Genomic DNA, 22,762 nt, shown 5'->3' with positions numbered 1-22,762 from the left:
GGTCTGCATGCATACTCGAAATACGAGCGGCAATACCTTGTTTTGTATACATAGGTTCAATACTCATCATAAAATACCAAACTTACAGGCTAAACCTTATATAGATTAGATTGCAACCGTGGCGTTGACAAAGAGTCGAAGAGTTGCAAATAATGTAAAGCCGTACTTGCAAGGCGCTGTATGACCGAAGGCAACAAATTGTAGTTGTGTGTGACAGCTGAGCACTGGGCTGACGGGGCCATGTTTATCTGAAGAGCCGAAATGCTTGCTTATTTACACGTTAAATTGCCGTCTATTTCGATAAATTGTCCATGCTTTTATATTTTCGAAATAGAAGTCATGGAACTTGATGTAGAGGCTCGTCCATTGAGTACGACTAATATTCGTTCTCCTCCTACTGCATACATATCGCCCCTCAATCACGATAATGGGTTGAGATACAGTGCTTCACCGCCTCGTGCACGACACCACCTCATGCACGGTTTTCGCGACATGCCATGTAAAATATTTCGAAGCTTTACAACACCACATAACAATAAAATATAATTAATTTTGCAGTTTATTAGTAAATAAGATATAGCTAATCTAACAGTGTAAATTTTATCTAGCGATAGCGTGCAGGAAGCCGAATCTGCCGCCCCCTACGATTCGTAGCAATAACCTCATCAATAACCTCCTCGTCGACGTCACTACTCTGTTTGCGCTTTAATTTCCTTGAATTTGGGCTCGTTTGACTCATAGGGAAATTTGGCGTAGCTAGGATACCTTTTTAAAGCTGCAAATCAGCTTGCTTGGCTAGTTTTTCCTCGAGTTTTTGGCGTTGTTTTTCGGCAGCCTCTTGCACGCGTTCTTCTCGCTTTTGTTGACGGATTTGAGCCCTTTCTTGCTTTTCTTTCTCTTTAGCTTTTTTTGCAAGCTGTTGTTGAAGCTTTTTATCTTCTTTCTTAGCTCTTTCCTGCTTGGCTTGATCCTCTTTTTGTTGTTGTAGTTCTCGGGCCTGCTGAATCTTTGAAGGGCTAAAAAATATCGCACCACCTTCATTTTCATTAGGTAAACCTAATAATAATGGCTTTTTCCTAATTCGGCGCCTCTTTTCATTCAACAGAGCCTTTTCTGCGCTTGCAAGTTGCAATCTAAGTAGTATAACCTCTGTAGTAAGCTCCATAACTGTATTGCTTAGCATTTTGAAGTCTCTGCTAGGATTTTTGCCTCCAATCTTTCTAAGAAGTTTGCGAATATCCCTCCACTCTTCAGGCGAAAGAATTGAAGCTGTAGAACCAGCTGAGGATGGCCGGCTTTCAGATTTCTGATTAAAACGCTGTAAAACCACCTCCGGATTGAAAGGAACCAAACCTGTGCTTTTGAAGCCAGAGTTGATATTTTTCTTAGTAAAAGAGATCTCCCAACTCGCCCAAAAAAGTCGAAAAAAGTCGCGTTTAGTAAGACGGCTTATCCCTTGAGTTTCTTCAAGAAACTTATATAAAGCCTTGGTGTAATTGGTGGCAAGAGGTGCAAATAAGCCGACGTCAAGAGGCTGTAAAGTATGCGTTGCATGCGCAGGAAATATTGCCAATAAGATTCTGTTTTTTCACAATATTCAATAAATCTGATATTGACGTGAGAATTGTGACCATCAAGAATCAGTAGGCGCCATCCCCGGCTTGCTTGAGATCTTGTTTCTTTCTCAAAAACTTCCTCCAACCAATGATAACCAGTCTCACTATTTGTCCATCCTGTTTCAGAAGCTGCAAAGTAGCATTTTTGCGTAGTAAGATCTTGAAACCAGGAATCCTGTAGATTACCGGATTTGGCCATATAGATCAAAGCTGGAGAGATAACAGTTCCATCTGCGCAAATACAAGCAATTGTAGTAATCCACTCCCTATTCCCATCTTGAAGAAATTGCTTGAACTTCTTTTCATATAATCGCCGAGAAAAGACTCTTTTTTGACTTGTCATAATCCCAATCGCAAAGCCCTTTTCATCCATATTGTAAATTTGATTTGGCTGAAGATTATACTGCTCAATCTTGCGACTTATAAGCTCAAAATAGAGAGCATAACTCCAGGCGCAATCTGCTCTTTTTCGGTTGCGGTCAATGCCTGTAGAATAGCGAGAAACCAACGCATTTGGATGCTTGTTTAACCAGCGAGAAGCCCAGTTCTTTCCAGGCTTTCTACCAGTTATCTCATGCGCAAAATTTGCAATCATATAGGGCGTAGGTGGCAGGCCTTTTTCGCAGAGCATTTCTATCCATTGTATAAGCTTTTTGGATTGGTGGTCGTTGAGTAATCGTTGATTATCGTAATGCGCTTCTTTCGAGCCCGTAACGCCTCGGTATCTTCTCGAGAGCGTAGTCCGATCAACACCATACATTTTTGTAAGTAAAGTGAAATTAATCGGTTCGTCTTCTCCCAAGGAATTCAAATAATTAACTGCATCCTCGATTGCACCCATTTTGACTGATTTATCGCGTTTTGACGCGGTACCGTGCATGAGGTGGTGTCGTGCACGAGGCGGTGAAGCACTGTATTTGTTTGTTTGACATGTTTGCATTCGTTATTCTTGTTTCCTTAGCTTCCGTTCTCTGTGGCGCGCCCCTATGGCGCACCACCCGTGGCTGGGCCGCGGATCTATTGGTGCCTGCAGGCTTAGGCACACACCTGGATAGCGGCTCTTAGTCAGCGGCCAGCTACAGCGGGTATATCAATTCTACTACTACTACTACTACTATAATCTATTTATTGCACATACACTACCACCACCGCGACGTGTGCGCGGACTTGATTCAGGGGTTTGGAATGGACGCGGTCTACGCGGTAACGTACTCTGACCCTAACCCCAGTCACCCCGGTCTAGGGTTATCGGGTGCGCACGGACGAAATTTAAAGATCCCGACGGGATCCGTTCGACAATTAACCCAGTACTTGTCGCGTCGCCTCCCCCCACCCTAGACCGGGTGGTGGTCGGCCCGGACTCAAGGGCCAAAAAATATGAAGTCTCATGTAAAATGTTTTATAGTCCACCAACGCCATATAAATTGCATATAAAAACTAGACAGGTGTTAAATACAAGCATTGTTCACCTATCTCCCTGAGTATCAAAGAAAAACCCGCTGTTTTGAGGCTCTGTTGAAGCCACTTCTTCCATCGGCTGCGGCACGCCAACGACATGGCTCTTATAGATTTTCAACAAATCCCCATCATGACGGCGTTTTATGAGGCGATTCGCATCTTTTACATAGAGTGCACCACTCGCTTTGACTTGGCGCTTTGTAGTTTTTTGATTCTTGCGCGTTGCTATATCACGAACCTTGGCAAAGCTCTCACGGTGTAGATCGCCTAATTCGGCCAAGGTGAGACTGCCTTGATTAACCACTTTTATACGGCGTGAAAGGCCCGGGCTTACTTCGTCAAGAATATCCTTTATACCGTCAATCGATTTTTCAATCTTATTGACATAGCGACGTAGTTTTACGGCCGTTGATGGTGGAGATATTGATTTTGTAGTTGGTGAGCTGGGAATAGTGTCATCCGCCTCGCCATATATTTTTAGTGCATCCTCTTCAGCAACAAGTGCTTCAAATGCTTCCTCTGGCTGAAGCATCATATCAAGTATAAGCCAAGGATTAAGAGGCCAAATTCCTCGCTCTCTCCAGCTGTGCCGAATCGTTCGTGTGGTAAATGTCTTTATCCGGATATCGCGTAATTCTTCAAAAAAGTCGTTTTTATCAAAATCGAAGCCACCCAAGCGTGCAATCTTGTTCACAACCCGTCCATGAACATGTTTATATTGCTGAAATGGCACTCCATCGAGCGGTTGTAAAAAATGCGTAGAATGAGGCGGAAATCGGAATGGGCGAATGTGCCAAATTTCACAATATTGCACGAACTGTATAGTAAGATGAGTTATATGATTATCCATAAGAAGTAACCGCCAATCCGGGAAGGCCCCGGGCCTAGAGAAGTGGTCAAAGTGTTGAAGCCATTCGAATGCGATCTCATCTGTGATAAATCCATTCGAAGCAGGTGCAACTAGCCAGTTGTCATCTTTTATATGCCGGTACCATTCCTCCAAATGGACCTTGCCTTTTGGAATCAATAAAGGTGGTATAATCTTTCCTTCGGCATTTATACCCTCAATGACAGTAATTGATTCTCGAGAGGACAGGCTAGATACCCTTTTTGATGTTTTTGGATATGCTGTTACCACCGCTTCATCTTTTCCTTGTCCAACAATGAATCCGGTCTCGTCGAAGTTCCACAGATTTTGAGGGCGAATTTTGTATTGTTGTATAGCGAGCTCGAGGTCAATAAACCAGCGCTCAACCTCACCATAATGCTCTGCAACGGTACGTTCCTTTTCTTGAGCTTTTGAACGATTCGTACATATTGTTTTGGCAGGCGCTTGATAAAATCGTGTACCCAATTTTTTCCGGCACGAGGGGCCTCTCCTGGACCACTGAAATCTTTGCCGAGCAAATAATTCGCACTTTCTTCAATTTGCTGATTCGTAGGAGGCGCACCTATATTATCTAGATACTCAATCCATAGAATAAGTGCCTTTTCTTGATCTAGAGATAGTAGGCGCCTCGTAGGTGGGCGTGTTGAGCGAGAGGGTAAGCCATGCCACCGACGGGACAGTTTTTTTGCGAGACACCCCATATTCACGCGATAATTTGCTAAAATTTGGCTTTTTTTCGTGTTGACACGCACTGAGGGCCTTTGCAATCAATTCCTCCTCTTCTTTATATAATTTAGGGGTCATTTTGGCTCTGGTTTTGATGTTTGTAAATGCCAAGTTGAGATTTTGAAATTTTTGGCCCTTGAGTCCGGGCCGACCACCACCCGGTCTAGGGTGGGGGGAGGCGACGCGACAAGTATAGGATGCTTGAATATTCCTTTCATGCACCCGGGGCCCCTGAACGTGAACTCGCAGGGACCGGGGTCAAGGCGAAGGGTGTCGAGCATGTTGGGCTGCTACCCACAGGCTGCACAACAAGGTGCACCAAAATAAACAAATCCATGTACATCAGGTTGGGGTGGTCACTTAGTCTGCGCTCTGATTGGCTGGCATGGGTATCTAGGGACTCATAGCGCCTTTCTCTCATTTCTTTGTCACTTCAGACAAGGATTGACATCAATAACCCTTTTCAAGAGTTACCAACCAAATCTTTTGTGGGCTTGAGGTTTGAAGTTTCATCTTTCCATCACAAACTGCAGTTCTGCTGCTCCTACTACAGTTGTATTGCGCTCTGCCTTTCACAAGAAAGAGAGAGACATATCATCTGCTCTCAGTCAAGATGGCAACCAGCTCTTCCCACGTTGAGAACTATGATGCCTCCAAGTTCTGGATCGCTCCAGCCAGGAACTTTCGAACTTCTGCTCGCTTGCACTTGCAACACTTTCTCTTCCAAAACACTATCGGCTATCTCCTAGAGCCTACCATTGAGGAGTCCTTGGCAGCTTCTTCCCGGCCGTTGAATGTCGCCGATCTCGCTTGTGGAAATGGCATCTGGCTGACTGAGCTGCACTCCCACTTTGCGAAGAACAACATCTCAGCCCAGCTGGACGGATTTGACATCAACCCCGTGAACTTCCCGGATGCAGCCTACCTGCCCGACTCGGTATCCATCAAGCAGCTTGACATCCTTGCCAAGCCCCTCCCTGCCGATTTGATTGGCATCTACGATATGGTCCATATCCGAGCCTTTGTTAGTGTGATACCTGATGGCGACCTGACACCTATACTCTCTGTTGCCTCGGATCTTTTGAAGCCGGGTGGTTTTCTTCAATGGGAAGAGACCCGAGGCGATAAATGGGTTGTCGAGTCACCTTCACCGCAAGTATCTAAATTGGCCTGTGAAAGCATTGTGCAGGTGCTCGAAGGTGGTCAAAAGGCCCAAGGCATCAACAATGAGTGGGTAGACGTACTCGACACATGTCTGGGCCAGTTTGGTTTCCAGGACGCACGATTGCTTTCTCAGAAGAAAAGAAAGCAGGATTACAAGGGATGGACTGAAGACTACTTGATGGTGTGGGAGGAATGTGCTGCTTTTTTTCCGCCAAAGTCACAGGCATCGAATGCACCATTGACGCGAGAGGTGTGGACTGAAATGTTTGCAAACAGTGTTAAAGAGACAGAGCAAGGTGTTGCGGTGCATCAAGGAAAGGTCGTGACTGTGGTTGGCCGGAGGCCTCAATGAGTTGCTGGGCCTACCACTGGCGGGTAAAGCTTGTACCTAAGCTTCAAGTAGTCTTACTCATTACAGTCAATACCTGCAAGGATGTGGGTGACATTCTAAACTCTCCTGAATAATTGTATATGTAGGTATATTGTTATTGTCATAATAGACACAGTGACCAAGGGACAACCGTCGCAAGATAACTTGACACATAATACCTTTTCAAGGAAAAAAAAAAAATAGAAAAGAAAAACTTGCAAGCTAAGCTGTGCGTTATGGTTAGAAAGTTCTCCCAGCTTTGTTTTAGGCTTAGACACCACCGGGAATAGTTACAGAATTGTCGCCTCCGCGTATCTATGATATAAGTAAGCATAAGTAAGCATAGCACCCCCGGGGCCAAGTTCTTAATACGTACTTGCTACACCTCCTCGCTTCAGCCTGGCATGTATGTGGCGGGCATGTTGCATACCAACATTTGAAGGTCTCATCTTGAGTCAAGTGAAAGTATGCAGAAAATTCGGGATGCAGTGCCGCTATACCCGTGAATTGGGGGGGCAAGGTATCTCTTCAAGACTTTGACTCCGTTGTCAGCCCGTTAGCAGTTAACCGCATCCCCGCCCCAAATGCAGCCGATATAAGAATTTGATGAAGTATTAGGCATTTTTGCATCAAACGGCGTTGTTGTTGCGTGTTTGTGACGCGGAGCATGCATGGCCCTAGAAGATGCAGCCGTACATTGGTTCGGTGGAGGTGAGATGCGTAAAATGCGAACTTTCTTATTCGACATGTTGTGCAAGACAAGCATCAATCATGGCTGTATCATTTATATTCGGAGATATCTGTAGGAATTTCTCATCTCTCCCGTATCTAACTCGGCCTTTCTTGTATTCACGTTTGTAAAGAAATCAGTGAATGGATCGTATAGATCGTCCAGTAATAGTCATCAATGATCAGTTACTAGTAAGTATTCATAAGGAGATGATTCGAAGCGTTGAATCTCTGTGTATTGCTTTTCTTCTTTTCTTCTTGTTACATACGACTCAGGGGTTGAGACTATAATTATCCTCGGAATCACTAGTCATTACGTGACCTCATGATCATATTCTTTACAACGTTCATTACCTGTTATCGCACTGGCATGCTCATTTTTTGACCCGCAGAATGACCCTTTCAACCGACTGCCATATATAGCATAACTATTTTTGAACGCTGAAGAACCTAGAACTCTTTTGTAGAGCCTTCCATTTTTGCAACTGGATTCTTCAATAATCTCTTTAAAAAAGATATATTCAATCAGAATATTACCATTCTCTTATATATATGCAATTGATCCTTCTGATACAGCATTTGGAAGGGATACCCGCCAAGATCCCATTCAAGACACTGGCTCAGGCTTGTTTCTTGACACTACGAAGGAAGATGAGCGAGCCATGGCCTGAAAAGTAGTCGAGAGCTGTGTGAATTAAGTCAGCCCACGACACAAAGCGCGATCGTTAATTCATCGTCTACTAGGAGTATCCTTACTTGCAAGTTACAGGATAATATTTCAGGGACGTTATATATCGAGTCGTGCAGGATTCGAAGAGTTCTGTTCTAGCAATAGGATCCGAACTTTCACGTATGCACTAACGATGGAAAGCGTGACGAGTCTAGCATGATAGATTAGTTTTACCTGATATCCCGGGGTGCGGAGAGGGGGCGGTTGTACAGTATTCCTCCCAAGTAGAGCGTGCATCGACTCAACCCTTTCCAGAGATCCAAGTGGACGACAACCGTAAGCAAAACGAAGCGATAAAGTAAATACTAATAGCAGTATCCATCATCATAATCATATTCTTAAAGCAGTCGACAGAGACATCACTAACAAAGACCGGCTCGAAATAACATAGAACAGGTGTGGATATCATATTGCTGGGTCTCCAGGTTATGATAATCGAAAAACAGGAACATATAAGTAATACTAGTCGGCTGATGGCGGCGCAAATGGCTGAACAATCCAATTCTGGGCATAGCTCTATGATGGAAGGGGTCGCCAACCCGGAGCCTGACAAGAGAGACAGACAAGGGAGAAAGCGGAGACAGGAGGGACTACGCATAGGAGAGAATCGTGGGGATCAAGTTCGTCACGTCATGTATGCAAACTCTGAAGTCTGAACAGACCACGCTAATTCTGCATATGTATTTGGTTTGTTCAGCTGATGGTTCTAATATCTAAGAATAGGACAGCTACATCTGTGCCCCTCTTTTATCGCTACTCTGTACACATCTAGAAAGAGTCGAAGAGAGATTCGCCTCTAGACTCATGCGGAGTATTTCCTGGACTGTAACCAATACCCAGGCATTTGCAGCGCACTCGTATCACTGCTTATCAGGCGGGATATCGAACATTACTTTTTCTCTTGCTGAGCCCCTATTGATCCCTGATCTTCCCTAGTTACGGCCTCACGTCTTAGCCCTGTTAGCCGTTTCGTCATCAAGTATGCAAATTGGGGCCCGTCCATACTTCAGCATCCTGAATAGATTCTCAGGAAAGCTTTCCCTGGATGCGATACAAGGAATATCGTTGGTTAGTTGTCCTGAATACCACGCATCAATAGTTTCTATTGTTGGACACTGAGGCTAGATCTTATACCTGCGTACACATGTGTATTCAGTAGGTGAGGATTAACGTTACTTTATCTCGAATGCTTTCTTCTTTCCAAGGTTTCTCTTCCTCGTGAGAGTTTTTAGCACAGCCTTTGAGATCAATCAGATATTGCGTCAAATGTTAGGCTTCCTCTCATCACCATCCTTGCCTAAGTATTACCAAATAATCAACTATGTTGTTCCTATTCAGTCTACTAACCGCAGTATTGGCCTCCATACTTATTTACCGCTTGGCTTGCTATAAACGCTTTGTACAATATGTTAACTTCCCTCAATTGCCTTCGTCTCTGCTTCTGGGGCATCTGAAAGTGTACAATGATATCACTCAGCGCCGATCCCTAGACCGCGATCATGGTAAATACAATGAGCCGCTTTATGAATACAACATGTTCCTCGTCTGTGACTAACATGTAACTCAAGACCACATATTTTCCGAGATACACGATATCCTTGGACGACCAACCCTTGTTTTGATGGATTTTCGGCCGATCTGTCGTCCTGTGGTCTTCATTGCTTGCCATGAAGTTGCAGAGCAGATATCGAGGCCCACAAGCCTGTTTCGAACAAGCGTCCCTAAAGTTGACCTTGGTTACCTGAAACCCGTTATAGGGCCAACATCAATACTTTCGGCCGAAGGTGATAAGTGGAAAGCGTTACGGAGGACGTTTAATCACGGGTTTTCCTTACAGCACCTTCTAACCCTCTTACCCACAATACTTAACAAGACAATGATTTTTGTCAAACATTTAGACAGATTATCAGAGTCGGGGGCCGAAAAATCTCTCGTATCGCTCACCGTAAATTTGACGTACGACATTATAGGTGCCGTTATCTTGGATATAGACATGGACGCTCAGCACACGGATCCATGCCAGCGAGGGGAGCTAGTGCGGGCATTCACGGACCTCCTAGACGCCTACTGGGACGACAAGATTCATTTACCATGGTGGTTTAACCCCTTTGGTGAGCTCAGACGTCGACGCCTAGGGAAACGCGTTGACACAATTCTAAAATCCATCGTTCGTCGCAAGCACGAGGAACAGCAGCAGGCGCACCGAACAGGACAAAAGACTCAGTCGCTACCGTCAAGCATCATCTCTCTCAGCCTCCAAGATACGCCAGTGCTTTCGCAGGAAGTCCTAGATCGGACTTGCGATCAGCTGCGGACCTTTCTCCTGGGCGGCCACGACACGCCCAGCGCTACTCTCGCATGGGTCTTCTACGAGCTATCGCGTACTCCACGCTCTCAATCGGCGGTCCGGGCTGAGCTTGACGTACTGTTTGGACCCGGCACCGACGCTGACGCCGTTCGCACGCAGCTCGCCTCGCCTGCGGGGCCGGAACTTCTCAGTCGCATGTCCTATATTACGGCCGTCATCAAGGAGACGCTCCGATTGCACACGCCCGCTTCCACGGCCCGGAGATCGCCTCCTGGCACTGGACTCGTGGTCCGTACACCCACGGGTGAAAATCTAAATATGGACGACGTAATCATCTACAATTGCAATTCCATCATCCATCGCGACCGGGTCATATTTGGGGCCACAGCCGACAATTTCATGCCGGAGCGGTGGCTGGACGACAGCAACAACAAAACTTCAATTCCACCTACTGCGTGGAGGCCGTTTGAACGAGGACCTCGTGCCTGCATCGGCCAGGAGTTTGCCAGTATCGAGATGCGCATCATCATTGCCGTCGTGGCTCGGCAATATGAATTCAGCAAGGTCGGGCTCGGCGAACTGGCTTTGGATGCTACGAGCGGCCTTCCAATACTGCGTCACGATGGTCAGTATGAGGTCAAATCACACGTGTACAATGTGAGTTTCTTTCCTTCTGTCCCTCTTGATTCCAAAAGACGGTGACGCCCGGATATTAAGTATAATTAGCCGTCTAACTGTGCACAGACACGACAGATCACAGCCAGGCCGGTGGACGGTATAATGATGAAAGTGAAAAGAGTCAAAGAAGATGATTTGTAAGAATGGTTTGAATTAATGGCCTCCCTTATCAGTTGTCGTAAACCTTGGCTTGATGGGTAGCCAGATCAGAGTAAACTCCTCGCTGAACTAAGGTTCAGTGGTATTCTGCTAACGAGAGTGTCACAAAGACGAGTATCGAGTTATATCAAAGAGACAATAAGAGAGAAGTAAATGTGTTAACTAGCTTAGAGTGTTCCGTGTATACAGTATATTATGTACTCTTATACCCTATGTGACAGTTGGATAGGACGCGGAGGCTGTGACGGCGTAATGAGGCGATCGGTATATGTACCGCTCCGCACGAATTTTCGAACTGTTCGAAATTCGCGAATATCGACGAATCGAATCGAATTCGAACCTTGATTTTCGAACTTCGAATCTACGGGCAATTCGATTCGTCAAAATTCGCGAATTTCGAACAGGTTCGCGAACTATATCCCTAGCTTTCTTACAAAAACAGGCTTTTAGGGACCATTAATCCTAAAAAGAAAGCTTCAAATTCATAAATAACTCCAAATACGCCAATTACGCCTATAATGAACTATTCAGACTTCCAGCGTGCAGCGTCTTTCAGCCTTAATAAAGTCCCAAGAGTCCTACCATTCATAGAGAAGCGTCGGATTCCTAATATATCTCTCCCGCCATTGAACAACCTCTCTACATCTACCTCTGCTGCTAGTATAGCAAGGTAATCTTATGCTACCTTGGCCATACAAGGAAATTCAAGCTTGTTGGCCTTCCACTAGTTTCTTATAAACTCAGTCTGACTCTAGTTTGGATTAAAACCAGTACTAATTGTAGGAGCATCAAAATATTGGTTGATATCTGACTCAGAGATGTTATACTGGGTAGGCTGGAATGCCTCTAGAAAACGATATTCCAAGCTCTTATAATTTGCACTAAGAGCAGTCGATATAGGCTTTTTTTATGCAGGATATGCTTTCTTCAGAGAAGCCCTAATTTGAATGATAATCTTCTCTCCATCTAGTAATATTTTGAGCCACTTAGTCTTGATTCAAGGGTCCAGAATGCTTGCAATATAGTATATATCATTGCATTTAACATAGTTGTAATACTTTTCCAGGAGTAAGATTCCATTAGAAATAAGAATAGTTGCTTCAGCTGAGAGATTCTTCTAGTCGCCCCGTCTTTCCCTAATAGCTAACAGCATAGAATGGAGCTCTTCATATAGACGCGCAGCCATATGAATTGAAGGGCTATCTCGAGAGATATACTTAGTATATTTGTTAAAAGGAGCCAGAATTTTCTTAATATCAGAGAGCTGCCTCCAATCGTCAGATGTAAGACGTAAGGCTTCAATTTCTAGCTCATCATTGACTATATCTTCGAGCTGCCAACGGCACTCTTCAGCTCTCTTAATCATAATAAAAGTAGAGTTCTATCTAGTATCAACGTCGTAGTTGATAGCTTTAGTGCAGCCAGGCCGATTATCCCACTTCTGTATTCTCTGGGGAGATCATGCAATCCAAAGGACAAGTATTCGAAGCTTTGCAATAGGTGAAGAAGGCACCTTAATCTTCTTCCAACTCTGCTTAGCAACATCATTAAGATTGCAGGCTTCTTTATACGAACTAGCACATAGAGACTTTAATATAGCCTTCATAACCAAGTTCAAAATGTGAGCAAAGCAGCAGATTTGGGAATTTTGAGTAAATTTTATCATTCCTTCTCGAATGATAGTCTCCGTTAGATAATCATTATAGCTCTGAGATAACTTCTAGTGAAGATATTGGTGTAAAGTATCATTATTAGATGCATTATCAGCTATAGTTGTTATAACTTTATCAGATATATAAAATCTCTAAAGAGCTATAGCTATAATATTAGCTAAATTTTCTTCTGAGTTGTTTCCTTCAATTTCAACAAATTCAATGCAAGCTTGATATTGCTGAAAATCAGAGGATATCTAGTGAGCATTAATTGCTAGCATTGGCAGTGAATTCTGACTTATCCAACCATTAAGAGATAGCGCTATTGAGGAGGCTAAAGATATTAAGCCTTGTATTCACTATCAATAGCGTCAAGCCAAAGACTTAATTGACGTGAGATAGTATCTGCACTTAGTATAGAGTCCTGGGAACCAGCAGATCTCAACATAGTCTTAAATGAAGGCTGTTCGACGCATATAAATGGCTGGGAGGTTAATATAATCTAATTTAAGAGAGCTTCCTTAAATGGAAGCTTTTTTTCCTTCGAAATCCATGAACTTAATGGTCCTTGGCACTCTGAAAGACCATCTTTTGAGAGCTTATGAGTCTGCTGAAGATGCTGTTTTAATGCTATAGTTAAAGATCATAGTTTAGATGTAAATTGAAAGAATTAACATGTAGATGGTGATACAACATATAGATGTTTGAGCTCAGGCCGTTCATTATTCCCTAGTTTCTAGGTACTAGGTTCAGGTGTTGTTAAGAAGTATTTTCAGATCCAGCTCTGCTCTCTGTAACAACGTTACGAGGGATATGTATAGTTACGTTCGAGAGGGATCACTGAAGGCTAAGCACACAAGGTAGGGTATGGAATGTCAATGTACTGAAACCTATCTTCTGCTATCCTGGAGCATCTGCTATCTTTATAGACATATAAGTTATACCAGATCTCCCTATTCCGAATAGCTCCAACAGTCGAGGTGGAGCTGAAACCATCCTCGAACATATAAACCTTCTCCTGCTGTAGTTGAAACCCAACTTGAGACGTCATGGGTGCATTTCTTAGAATAGTGAGACCCCCAAGCCTGCTGGTTGTTACATCTCTTAGCCTGGCCTCATCTCTCTGCTTGATTTTAATACTCCTAGCCTCGCATTCCACCTGAGATATTGACTGCGAAGGGTGTATTTCTATATCAAGGTTTGATAAGCTCCGAGAAATATTACTGTTAGCCGCTGGAGATCCTGAAATCCTAGTGCTAGGCAATTTTATAGTATGGACTACTTTCTTTTTTCTAGGTACTGGAAGTGATATATCCCCTTCAAAGAGACCATGTTTGTTAAGGGCCACATAATCGCGTTTTTTCTTTCTAGTATGGGGAAGTTCGAATATTGGAGCAAGTGGAGAAGTCATCTAGAATATAATATTAGTATATCCATCTTGTGCCTTGATTAATCACTTACTTTGGTTATATCTCTTTCAAAAGTGCTGGTTTTTATGACCTTTCAAGCTGACAGTTTGAACTTATTATGGATAAAAGCGCGTATTCGTGGAGACGTGTCCGCGTGGTTTATCCCCTAAGCCTGATTAATACTATTCTTTTACTGCACTTCAGTCCTCAACAATACTATGTATGCAATTGTTGATATTTTCAAAAAAAAAACCTCGCGCACCTATGAAAACGCACCCACGCAGGTAAAAAGTACTGCTGGAAAGAATCTCAGTGAAAATAGACCTCCTTGACAGTATATTTACCAACTTTCGCCTGCTCAATCGACGCGGTTGAAGCATGGGCCCGAAAAGAGGTAAAAAGGGCACTCCGTGGCCAGAACCACGGTTTGCAGATGACCCTGATATACGCGCATATGTAGCTGCAGCCATCAAAGATCTCGAGGCACTGAAGAAGCACCAAGAAGCACTGGAGATTGGCATGCCCCGTGAGCTCTCTACTTCCGTGGTTGACGCGTTCTTATACCTGGCTCGAAGGGTGAAGAATACGCCTACGAATGAGCAACTAGCGCAGCGGCTCGCGAAGGTCGAATTACACGTGGAAAAGACGCAGAAAGAGGTATCTCAGGCCTCTCGAGAGATTACTACGACCAAAAGCAACACGAACCGCCTGGTGGAGGCAATATGCCACCCAACATCCCCAGGGACACGTACCGCGAAAAATTCTCCAAGCTTCAGTCACGTGACAACTAGCTCAGAGTCGTACGTACAGGCCTGGGGACGTAAGGTGCCCTCGAACCCTCCCACGGTCCCTAGCGTGGGATTGAGTAGTGGAGGAAGCTTGCCATCAACCCCATATCCAAGCCAGGAGGACCTAGAGGTCTATCTGGAACATACCGATCCAAATATCCTCAACCCGATACGTCGATTCCCGGATAAGGTGGTGGAGAAGGCAAATCTCGCAATACGCAGCACTCAAGACACCACCATCGCACATCGACGAATTGCGGCAGCCCGTATACTACCTAGTGGCGATATTATACTCTTACTAGGCACAGTGGACGACGTCGACCAGCTTACCCGCAAGAAGGACTGGATTAGGGCATTCGGAAACGAAGCACGTATACGAAAACGTACATGGGGCGTCGTCGTACACGGCGTCAACACGAATATCAACCCCAAACAGCCTCAATTCATAACCACGCTTACCTCAGAGAACGCCCCGGTGTTCGCACAGCTTCCAGCCTCTATGAATGTCACACACACGGGCTGGCTCCTAAGCGAGTATAAGATCAAGGAACAGAAGCTCACAAATGCCCACCTTGTAGTCATATTTGATGATGAAAGGATTGCTAATTTTGCAATCCAACGCGGCCTTATTATTAAGGGAAGACAGCACAATGTCTCAATATACGACAAAGCAGCCAATCTCCAGCAGTGCTTCAAGTGTCAGATGTATAAACATATCGCCAGGCACTGTCAGCGCCAGATCTGCTGCGCGTACTGCGCTGGATCTCATGATACAGGGGATTGCCCTACACCGAAAGAGAAAGAATACGCTAAATGTGCTAATTGCACCGCAGAAAATGTCCATATCAAAGATCCTGCCAAGAGACTCAATACGAAACACTTTGCGTACGCGAGGGAGTGCCCGATACGAGCTACATGCCTCACAGAGGCACATCAACGACGTACATACGGCCCACAATATCACACTCCTGTGATACGACCTGGCAATAGTCAGCCCGGAGCCATCTCACCAAATGACCCTACACCAGCTGAAGCAGCCAATACAGAGCGAAGTCCTCGCGCACCGGCTCGTACAGCCACCACACGTCGATCTGCCAACTCAAGAAGTAAGAGCGCAGCAGCCGCCCGAAAACGAGTGGCAGAACGATCTGAGCCCGAGCCGATAAGCCCTACATCAGGTGACCCTACCAATAGATCCTCGAAAAAGCCTATAAGAGCGCAGTGGGATAAAGATCTAGTTATAGATGCAGATCCTAATCCTGAACCTAAGACAGGACCTGAGACCCAGATCAAATATACATATAACACACGTGCACGTCAGAATACGAAGCCTCCACCAGGAACCCCGGTTCTGCAATCAGATATTGCTCCACTAGAAATTTCACATGTGCAAGCTGTTAGGACTGTCCGCCGAAGTAAGAGTGTGCGTACGATCCCAGACGATGACTCATCTGAGGATGAACTTACCCAGCCATCAATCCACGAAGCCCCTCAGGATCCAATCGAGCCAGCTCAGGAGGCTGATACGCTAATGACCACGAACCTTGAAGACAGCACCTGGGCTAACAATCAGTAATGTATCGTAACACCAATCGACTACAAATCCTGCAGGCTAACTGCTGGAAATCGCGGGACGAGGTCCAGATGCATCTCTTTGGTGAGAGCGAGGTGCAAAATTACGATATCCTGGCTATCCAGGAACCCTACATCAACAAACATACCGACCCACTAACAACATACTCACTAGCGCTCAAGGGCAGCTTCCATATCCTACTGCAGCCCACACCCAAGGAAGAATACAAGAAACGCCCACGAGTCTGTTTCTACGTCAATAGAGGGCTAGATCCAGCCACATGGGAGGTCCAATACCATAATAGAGATCTGAGCACATTGACACTTCATACAGCCGCCCATGGAACCATCCATATTCACAATGTATACAATCCAGGAGTCAATAGCAACGAGGAATCTGTAATTAGCGCCCTGCAAACCGCCATGGCACCTAGGGCGCAGCATATTGTATTGGGGGACTTCAACCGACATCACCCGCTGTGGGCGGGCCCGCGGTACCGACACGTTGACGAGGAGGCCACCGAATTGATTAATCTTATGGATGAGCATGGGCTCGAGCAGCTCTTGCCACCAGGCACGATCACGTACGAGAGGGTTAACGCCAAATCTACAATTGATCTGGTGTGGGCATCGCACAATCTAGCCAACCGGGTAGTGAGCTGCGACACCAAGCCAGAGTGGTGGTACGGAGCAGATCATGTCCCAATCTCCACTCAATTTGACCTTACAGCTATACGTGTTCCTCCATTGGTTCGCAAGCAGTGGAATGCAACAGATTGGGACCTCTTCCTTAAACTGATGGACATATACAATTGGCACCCAAGGGAGCTCAATGACAATGAGGCGATCAATGAGGCGATCCGCTATCTAGTTGAGGCAATCAATCAGGCAGCTGAGCAAGCGACACCTACAAAACAGATCAGCATCTACTCACGAGCGGGCTACACCCCAGAGATGGCGAAGCTTAAACACCACGTATCTAGGTGTAGACGACACGCACGTCGTATAAATACAGATCAGGCATGGGAGGACTACGCAGAGGCTAGGAAAGAGATGAAACGGCGCACCAATGAGCTCGCACGAGATCTACATCGCCAACGAATTGAGCAGGCAACAGAGTCAATAGATGGATTCTGGAGAATTGCCCGTTGGGTCCGCAATAGGGGCAAACCACGTGCCACGTTTACCCCAACGTTACACTACAATAACACGAGTTACACAGCCCCAAAGGAGAAAGCAGCCCTATTCCGAGAGGTCCTCCACCCAGAGCCCCCGGAGGCAGATCTGTCAGATATTGGGCCACAATATAGATATCCCAAACCGTATACGATGCCACCAATCACGTTAGACGAAGTCCGAACGGCAGTAACCAACGTGAAGCCCGACAAAGCACCAGGGCCAGATGGAATCCCCAATCTGGTCCTACAAAGGCTGCTCCCTACTATCGAGGCCTATCTCGTTAATCTCTTTAATGCATGTCTACGTCAACAATACTGCCCTGACCATTTCCGAAAGTCGACAACAGTCATCCTTCGCAAGCCTGGAAAGCCTGATTACTCTGATCCAAAGGCGTACCGCCCAATAGCGTTACTGAGCACGATTGGCAAAGCACTAGAATCAGTGTTAGCCAGACGTCTCAGCTATCTAGTGGAGCAATATAATCTTTTACCAAAGCAACATATTGGAGGACGTCGCGGCCGCTCATGCGAACTAGCAATCCATCTCTTACTAGAAGAGACCCATAGTGCGTGGAGAGAGGGCTCACGAGTAGCCTCAGGGCTTGCACTTGACGCGGCAGGGGCTTTTGACAACGTCAATCATATAAGGCTGATACACGACCTACGAAAGCGCCAGGTGCCAGATGACCTGATTGGCTGGATTGAGAGCTTTCTAAGCAATCGCCGCACGTCAATCACACTCCTAGAGGGCAATATGGGGGAATTTCTAGTCAATACAGGCATTCCGCAGGGCTCCCCATTGTCACCAATCCTATTCCTATTCTTTAATGCAGATCTTATTGAGCAGATACTCGCCGAGTGCCCGGACGTGATTGTACTTGGATATATTGACGACATCTTCATCATGACATATGGGACCTCCGCCGCAGCCAACTGCCACACACTCACCAAAGTACACCAGGTTGCAGAGCGCTGGGAGAGGACACATGCCTCTAAATTTGCGCCTGCCAAATATCAACTTACCCACTTTTGGCGGAAGCACCAAATGGTGCCTAAGCCGAGTGGTAGGCTGGATGTACCTCTCATAATCAAGGGAGTAGAAATTAAGCCTACGGACTCAATCAAATATCTAGGAGTTTATCTGGATACCCACCTCACTGGGGAAGTGCACGTACAGGAGATGAGAAAGAAGGCTGCAAAACTGGTGGCGGGATTAAGCTCAATCGCAGGATCGACATGGGGAACGCCCCTGGTTCATCTAAGGAAGATATACACGGCTGTCCTCCAACCACAGATCATGTACGCGTGCTCCACGTGGTATATACGAGGTGGAAGAGGGTTCACCGGTGCGCAGCGAGCTGCAGAGCAAGCCATCCGATCGATCCAGGATCAGGCTCTTCACCAGATATCCGGCGCGTTCAAACGTACGTCACGACAGGCCCTAGAGGTCTGTCTCCATGTACCACCTGCAGAGCTCACGCTCGCAAAGCTGGCTGAGGAGGCCTGCCTGCGGATCATGACCTCACCACTTCGATCTACGCTTTACCAAATACGTGGCCAAGCCCACTGTAACGACCCATACACGTCGCCACTTCATCGATTGGAAACAGCCATCGACCGCAAACTGGGGAGTGATACTAGCCAACGCATCGAGACAATCTACCCCTTTGTAGTGCCACCGTGGTGGGAGCCACCAGAAGCAAGGATTGACGATACCCGTGAGGAGGCTATCAAGGCTATTGAAGCAATCTCAGGAACAGATACAACAATACAGTTCTTTACCGATGGGAGCGGCTTTGACAATGGGATTGGGGCAGCGGTCTACTCATCAATAGGACAGGCTTATAAGCCAGTAGGCTCATCTGACACACATACTGTTTATGCAGGGGAACTGGAGGGAATCGATGCGGCATTGGAAATCCTACTCCGAAGCCAGCCATGCGACGACAACCCACACGAAGCCACAATCTACACAGATAATCAAGCCGCAATACGCGCCACATGCCAGCCAGGGCGGTCCTCTGGGCAGTATATCCTTCGACGGATCGTACGACACCTGGGCCTCCTACGCGACAACCGATCTCGATGGCGTGTACGACTACAGTGGGTGCCAGGCCACGAAGGGGTCCCAGGCAACGAGAAAGCAGACCAGCTGGCAAAGTTGGCTGCAGTCGAGGCGACACGGCGTACACAGGAGAACGCCCGCATAGCCAGGATCAGCGCACCCAATCAGACTACACCACACGCCGCACGAATGTCGTATATTCCAAATCAGTCAACTATCCTTATGGCAGTGTGTCGCCAGAGGCTACATGCAGGCTTTGCAAAGAGGTGGAAGGAACAGTGGGAGCATGCCAACCATGGACGGCATCTCTATCGGATAATCAAAGCACCAACGAAGATGGTGTTGCAGCTGCACGAGGGATTACGACGGGCTTGGAGTTCAGTGTTAATCCAACTACAAACAGGTAAATCAGCGCTACGCAGCTTCCTAGCGAGTGTACGGATTGAAGACTCACCTCAATGCGAATGTGGCCTTGGGGATCAGGATACGGCCCACGTCCTCATACGGTGTCCTACCCATATAAACCTGCGTATGGAGACTCTCTGGAAAGAAGCACGCGAAACAGATTATCGGAAGCTCCTTAGCGAACCTCAGTGGGTTCGGCAGAGTATTGAATTTATGATGCGGACTGGTCTATTGACGCAGTTCCATCACGTAACCCCCTTAACAACCACGCGCTCACAGTGAGTGCGACACTACCCTGATGAAGAGTAACCATGTTGATTCGGCTTGGACGGATCAGCCACTTGACACGTTTGGAAATAGAACCGGGCACCAAAACATAAATATCACGTCACCCCGCACCGAGATCCTTCACTCATTTTGTATATATACACATTTCCTTTGTTGGTTCGGCGTTCTGTTCGCTCGTTATCTGTTGTTGGTGGTCTTCGGATCTGGATACGGATACGTGTCGAGACTTTCGCGTGGAGTTGACTAAGTCAGCGTCAAGCCGGAAGCGTCTTGGCACGTTGACGTTGATTTATGCTTTTATACGGTAGTACGCCCGCTGCCCAATTAGAAGGCGCCGCCGGCCACTAGGCTTAGATGCGTGTATGAATCAATCAATCAATCAATCAATCAATCAATCAATCATTGTTGATATTTTCACTCTATATTAATTTATTACGTGTAAATAAGCGTGATCTGTTAGTTAATTTAATTTAAAGCAATATAGACTTAAAATAAGGCTTTCATGATGTTGAGGGAGTTCAGGAGTAGAAATGATATATTCCTGAGATTGACGTTGTGGAGAAAAAAATGATTTCTGTTTATATTGCCCGATAACTTGTTAGATTCAAGACAAACTATGTAAAATTTTATATCCTAGAATATTTCTAGCTCATCTCTCCCTATATCTCTTATTTGATAGGAGTTAATTGTTAAATTGTATGCGGTATTGCTATATATGTAAAATCAAGTACGTTGCTGGACATGGTGTTGAACAAAAGTACTGCCGAGTATCTCTTACCGCCTTCCAAATTGGGACTAAATCAAATAAGTTCGCGAACCTCGAATCGAATTCGTACGAATAGTCATATTCAGGATTTATTCGAATCGAATCGAATTAGGAAAAAGTTCGATTCGATTCGATTCGTGCGGAGCGGTAGGTATATGTGAGTGTGTGTGTGTGTGTGTGTGTGTCATTATTTTACGGCCGTAGGCCGTGATGAATCACTGCCTACCCATTCCCTAGTGGGACAAAGGCCGCCAGGGGGTAAGCCCTGGGTGTCAAGAATTATATACAAGGTGTGACTCTTTGGCGCGCTTACATGGCTGCCGCGGTCAGATAGATAACCTCTGCATGTAGAGAGTGAATGTTTCTGCCAACTGCAGTGGTCCACCTACTCCCCGTGACCGAATCTAACATGTTCAACACCGATGCAGCTTTAAAGAGAGTGTCGGAACGTGAATATCAAACCTAGCGCGTTTCGGCACTGGATATCAGTTAGTCTAACGCGGCACGCACGTGCCGCGTATATATGTAGTTAGCCACTCCCCGTCCCCCTTACTCTTGGGGGGCAGTCATCAATATCAGGAATTCCATACCATATTGATCAGGCTCGTCAGCTTGTCGGAATAGCTGTTCTACGTGACTAGTGCTAGCGACCTAGACGTAGATAAACCGACACTGATCAGTGGCCGCAGATCAGACATTTATCTACAAGCCCCTATTCCTATGTTAGTGCAAGCGTCCTAACAAAATACACCTCCTTCGACACCCTACGGTATACGTTCGCTCGTATATCGACTCACCGATATATTCGACCCCATATATCGACTCTTTTATGAACTCTTTGCTGAGTCTTACGAACCTACGAACTCCCTGTACGAGCCTACGCACGAAAGATTATTCCTGTACGAATTCTACGCTTAGATCCCCCGTATAAGCCTACGTCACAAACCTACGCTAGAGGCCTACGCGAGAAAACTCTCGGTATTAGCACTAGGTAGGAATCAACGTAGTGAGCCTACGGATTCGGACTTTCCGTCAGAATCGACCTGCAAGAACCTGACGTACGAAGCCTACGTACAACCTACGGTGTGTCGACCCACGCACCGAACAACGCACCAAATCTCTGGATCTGGTCTCGCAGATACAAATCATCAAAATGGCAGGACAAAGTGGCAACGATACCGACCAGGCGATGACAGAAAAGAAGACACTCGACGCTACCGTCAAGGCGAAGATAAAAGAATATACGAACACGTACGATTCACGTCTGTTAAGAGCGTTTAAACAAGACTTCAATAAGTGGACTTTGAATAACTTCAATACCGTGTCCGTCACCGAACTCGGGAAACTAGTTGATTTACTTCAAACCAACGGTGTATATGTTACCAACGATGAATAGGACGATGAAGCTGAAAAACTCTATACTCTACTCTCTACAGAAAAATATCGCCCATGGACTAAGGAGGAAGTCATTCGCCACCTCAGACAAGGCAATACAATTGAGTCGAAGGTGCTCAATAATCAATTCGAAATAGTGATCAATACATATAATCAACCCTCAAACTACGGCACTAATGAGGTACAAAACCAAACTGGAGAGGGACCCCTCACAAGATCTTGAAGTCAACAATAAATCCAATATCTTTCACCCCCGGCAACAAGACACGATACACCACAAGATCAAAGTCAATGGATGCGAATTAAGCCAGAGCCATCAAATGAAGTCCAATAAGCCCCAAATTTGGCTATCTTCGCACCGTCAACACAATCCGTTTCTCAGGCACTTGTTCAACTCACGAAGATGTATTCAGACAA

The 22,762-nt window shown here is 45.9% G+C and overlaps 6 protein-coding genes across 6 annotated transcripts, besides 9 other annotated features; 4 read left to right on the top strand and 2 right to left on the bottom strand.

The window, feature by feature from the left end:
- Positions 1–769: 769 nt before the first annotated feature.
- Positions 770–2,457, bottom strand: TSTA_007680 (pogo transposable element, putative; the record flags this gene model as incomplete). Its single annotated transcript, XM_002488749.1, has 2 exons — positions 770–1,534; positions 1,618–2,457. The coding sequence occupies 2 exons, from the start codon at positions 2,455–2,457 to the stop codon at positions 770–772; spliced, it is 1,605 nt and encodes a 534-aa protein (XP_002488794.1).
- Positions 929–1,588: a mobile genetic element.
- Positions 1,585–2,379: a mobile genetic element.
- A 255-nt stretch (positions 2,458–2,712) lies between the features above and the next one.
- Positions 2,713–2,733: a microsatellite.
- Positions 2,734–3,019: 286 nt separating this feature from the next.
- Positions 3,020–4,767, bottom strand: TSTA_007670 (uncharacterized protein; the record flags this gene model as incomplete). Its single annotated transcript, XM_002488748.1, has 3 exons — positions 3,020–4,359; positions 4,389–4,681; positions 4,716–4,767. The coding sequence occupies 3 exons, from the start codon at positions 4,765–4,767 to the stop codon at positions 3,082–3,084; spliced, it is 1,623 nt and encodes a 540-aa protein (XP_002488793.1). The 3' UTR covers positions 3,020–3,081.
- Positions 3,250–4,386: a mobile genetic element.
- Positions 4,398–4,643: a mobile genetic element.
- A 119-nt stretch (positions 4,768–4,886) lies between the features above and the next one.
- Positions 4,887–6,205, top strand: TSTA_007660 (uncharacterized protein; the record flags this gene model as incomplete). Its single annotated transcript, XM_002488747.1, has 2 exons — positions 4,887–5,035; positions 5,269–6,205. The coding sequence occupies 2 exons, from the start codon at positions 4,887–4,889 to the stop codon at positions 6,203–6,205; spliced, it is 1,086 nt and encodes a 361-aa protein (XP_002488792.1).
- Positions 6,206–8,167: 1,962 nt separating this feature from the next.
- TSTA_007650 (cytochrome P450 monooxygenase, putative) lies at positions 8,168–10,809 on the top strand (the record flags this gene model as incomplete). Its single annotated transcript, XM_002488746.1, has 5 exons — positions 8,168–8,302; positions 8,808–8,841; positions 9,035–9,225; positions 9,268–10,615; positions 10,751–10,809. The coding sequence occupies 5 exons, from the start codon at positions 8,168–8,170 to the stop codon at positions 10,807–10,809; spliced, it is 1,767 nt and encodes a 588-aa protein (XP_002488791.1).
- Positions 10,810–11,374: 565 nt separating this feature from the next.
- Positions 11,375–12,826: a mobile genetic element.
- A 1,440-nt stretch (positions 12,827–14,266) lies between these two features.
- Positions 14,267–20,178, top strand: TSTA_007640 (reverse transcriptase, putative; the record flags this gene model as incomplete). Its single annotated transcript, XM_002488745.1, has 2 exons — positions 14,267–16,248; positions 16,437–20,178. 2 exons carry the CDS (start codon positions 14,267–14,269, stop codon positions 20,176–20,178), a joined length of 5,724 nt encoding a protein of 1,907 aa, XP_002488790.1.
- Positions 16,360–20,106: a mobile genetic element.
- Positions 20,179–20,549: 371 nt separating the features above from the next.
- Positions 20,550–20,586: a microsatellite.
- A 515-nt stretch (positions 20,587–21,101) lies between these two features.
- Positions 21,102–21,135: a microsatellite.
- A 968-nt stretch (positions 21,136–22,103) lies between these two features.
- TSTA_007630 (uncharacterized protein) lies at positions 22,104–22,568 on the top strand (the record flags this gene model as incomplete). The annotated part of the gene is made up of 2 exons (XM_002488744.1): positions 22,104–22,322; positions 22,347–22,568. The coding sequence occupies 2 exons, from the start codon at positions 22,104–22,106 to the stop codon at positions 22,566–22,568; spliced, it is 441 nt and encodes a 146-aa protein (XP_002488789.1).
- Positions 22,569–22,762: the final 194 nt, after the last annotated feature.

This window comes from Talaromyces stipitatus, genomic scaffold (genome assembly GCF_000003125.1).
Source record: "Talaromyces stipitatus ATCC 10500 scf_1105507295479 genomic scaffold, whole genome shotgun sequence".
In the NCBI taxonomy this organism is placed as follows: Eukaryota; Fungi; Ascomycota; class Eurotiomycetes; order Eurotiales; family Trichocomaceae; genus Talaromyces; species Talaromyces stipitatus.
The sequence above is the reverse complement of the archived record's forward strand: the minus strand, read 5'-3'. Positions and strand labels throughout refer to the sequence as shown.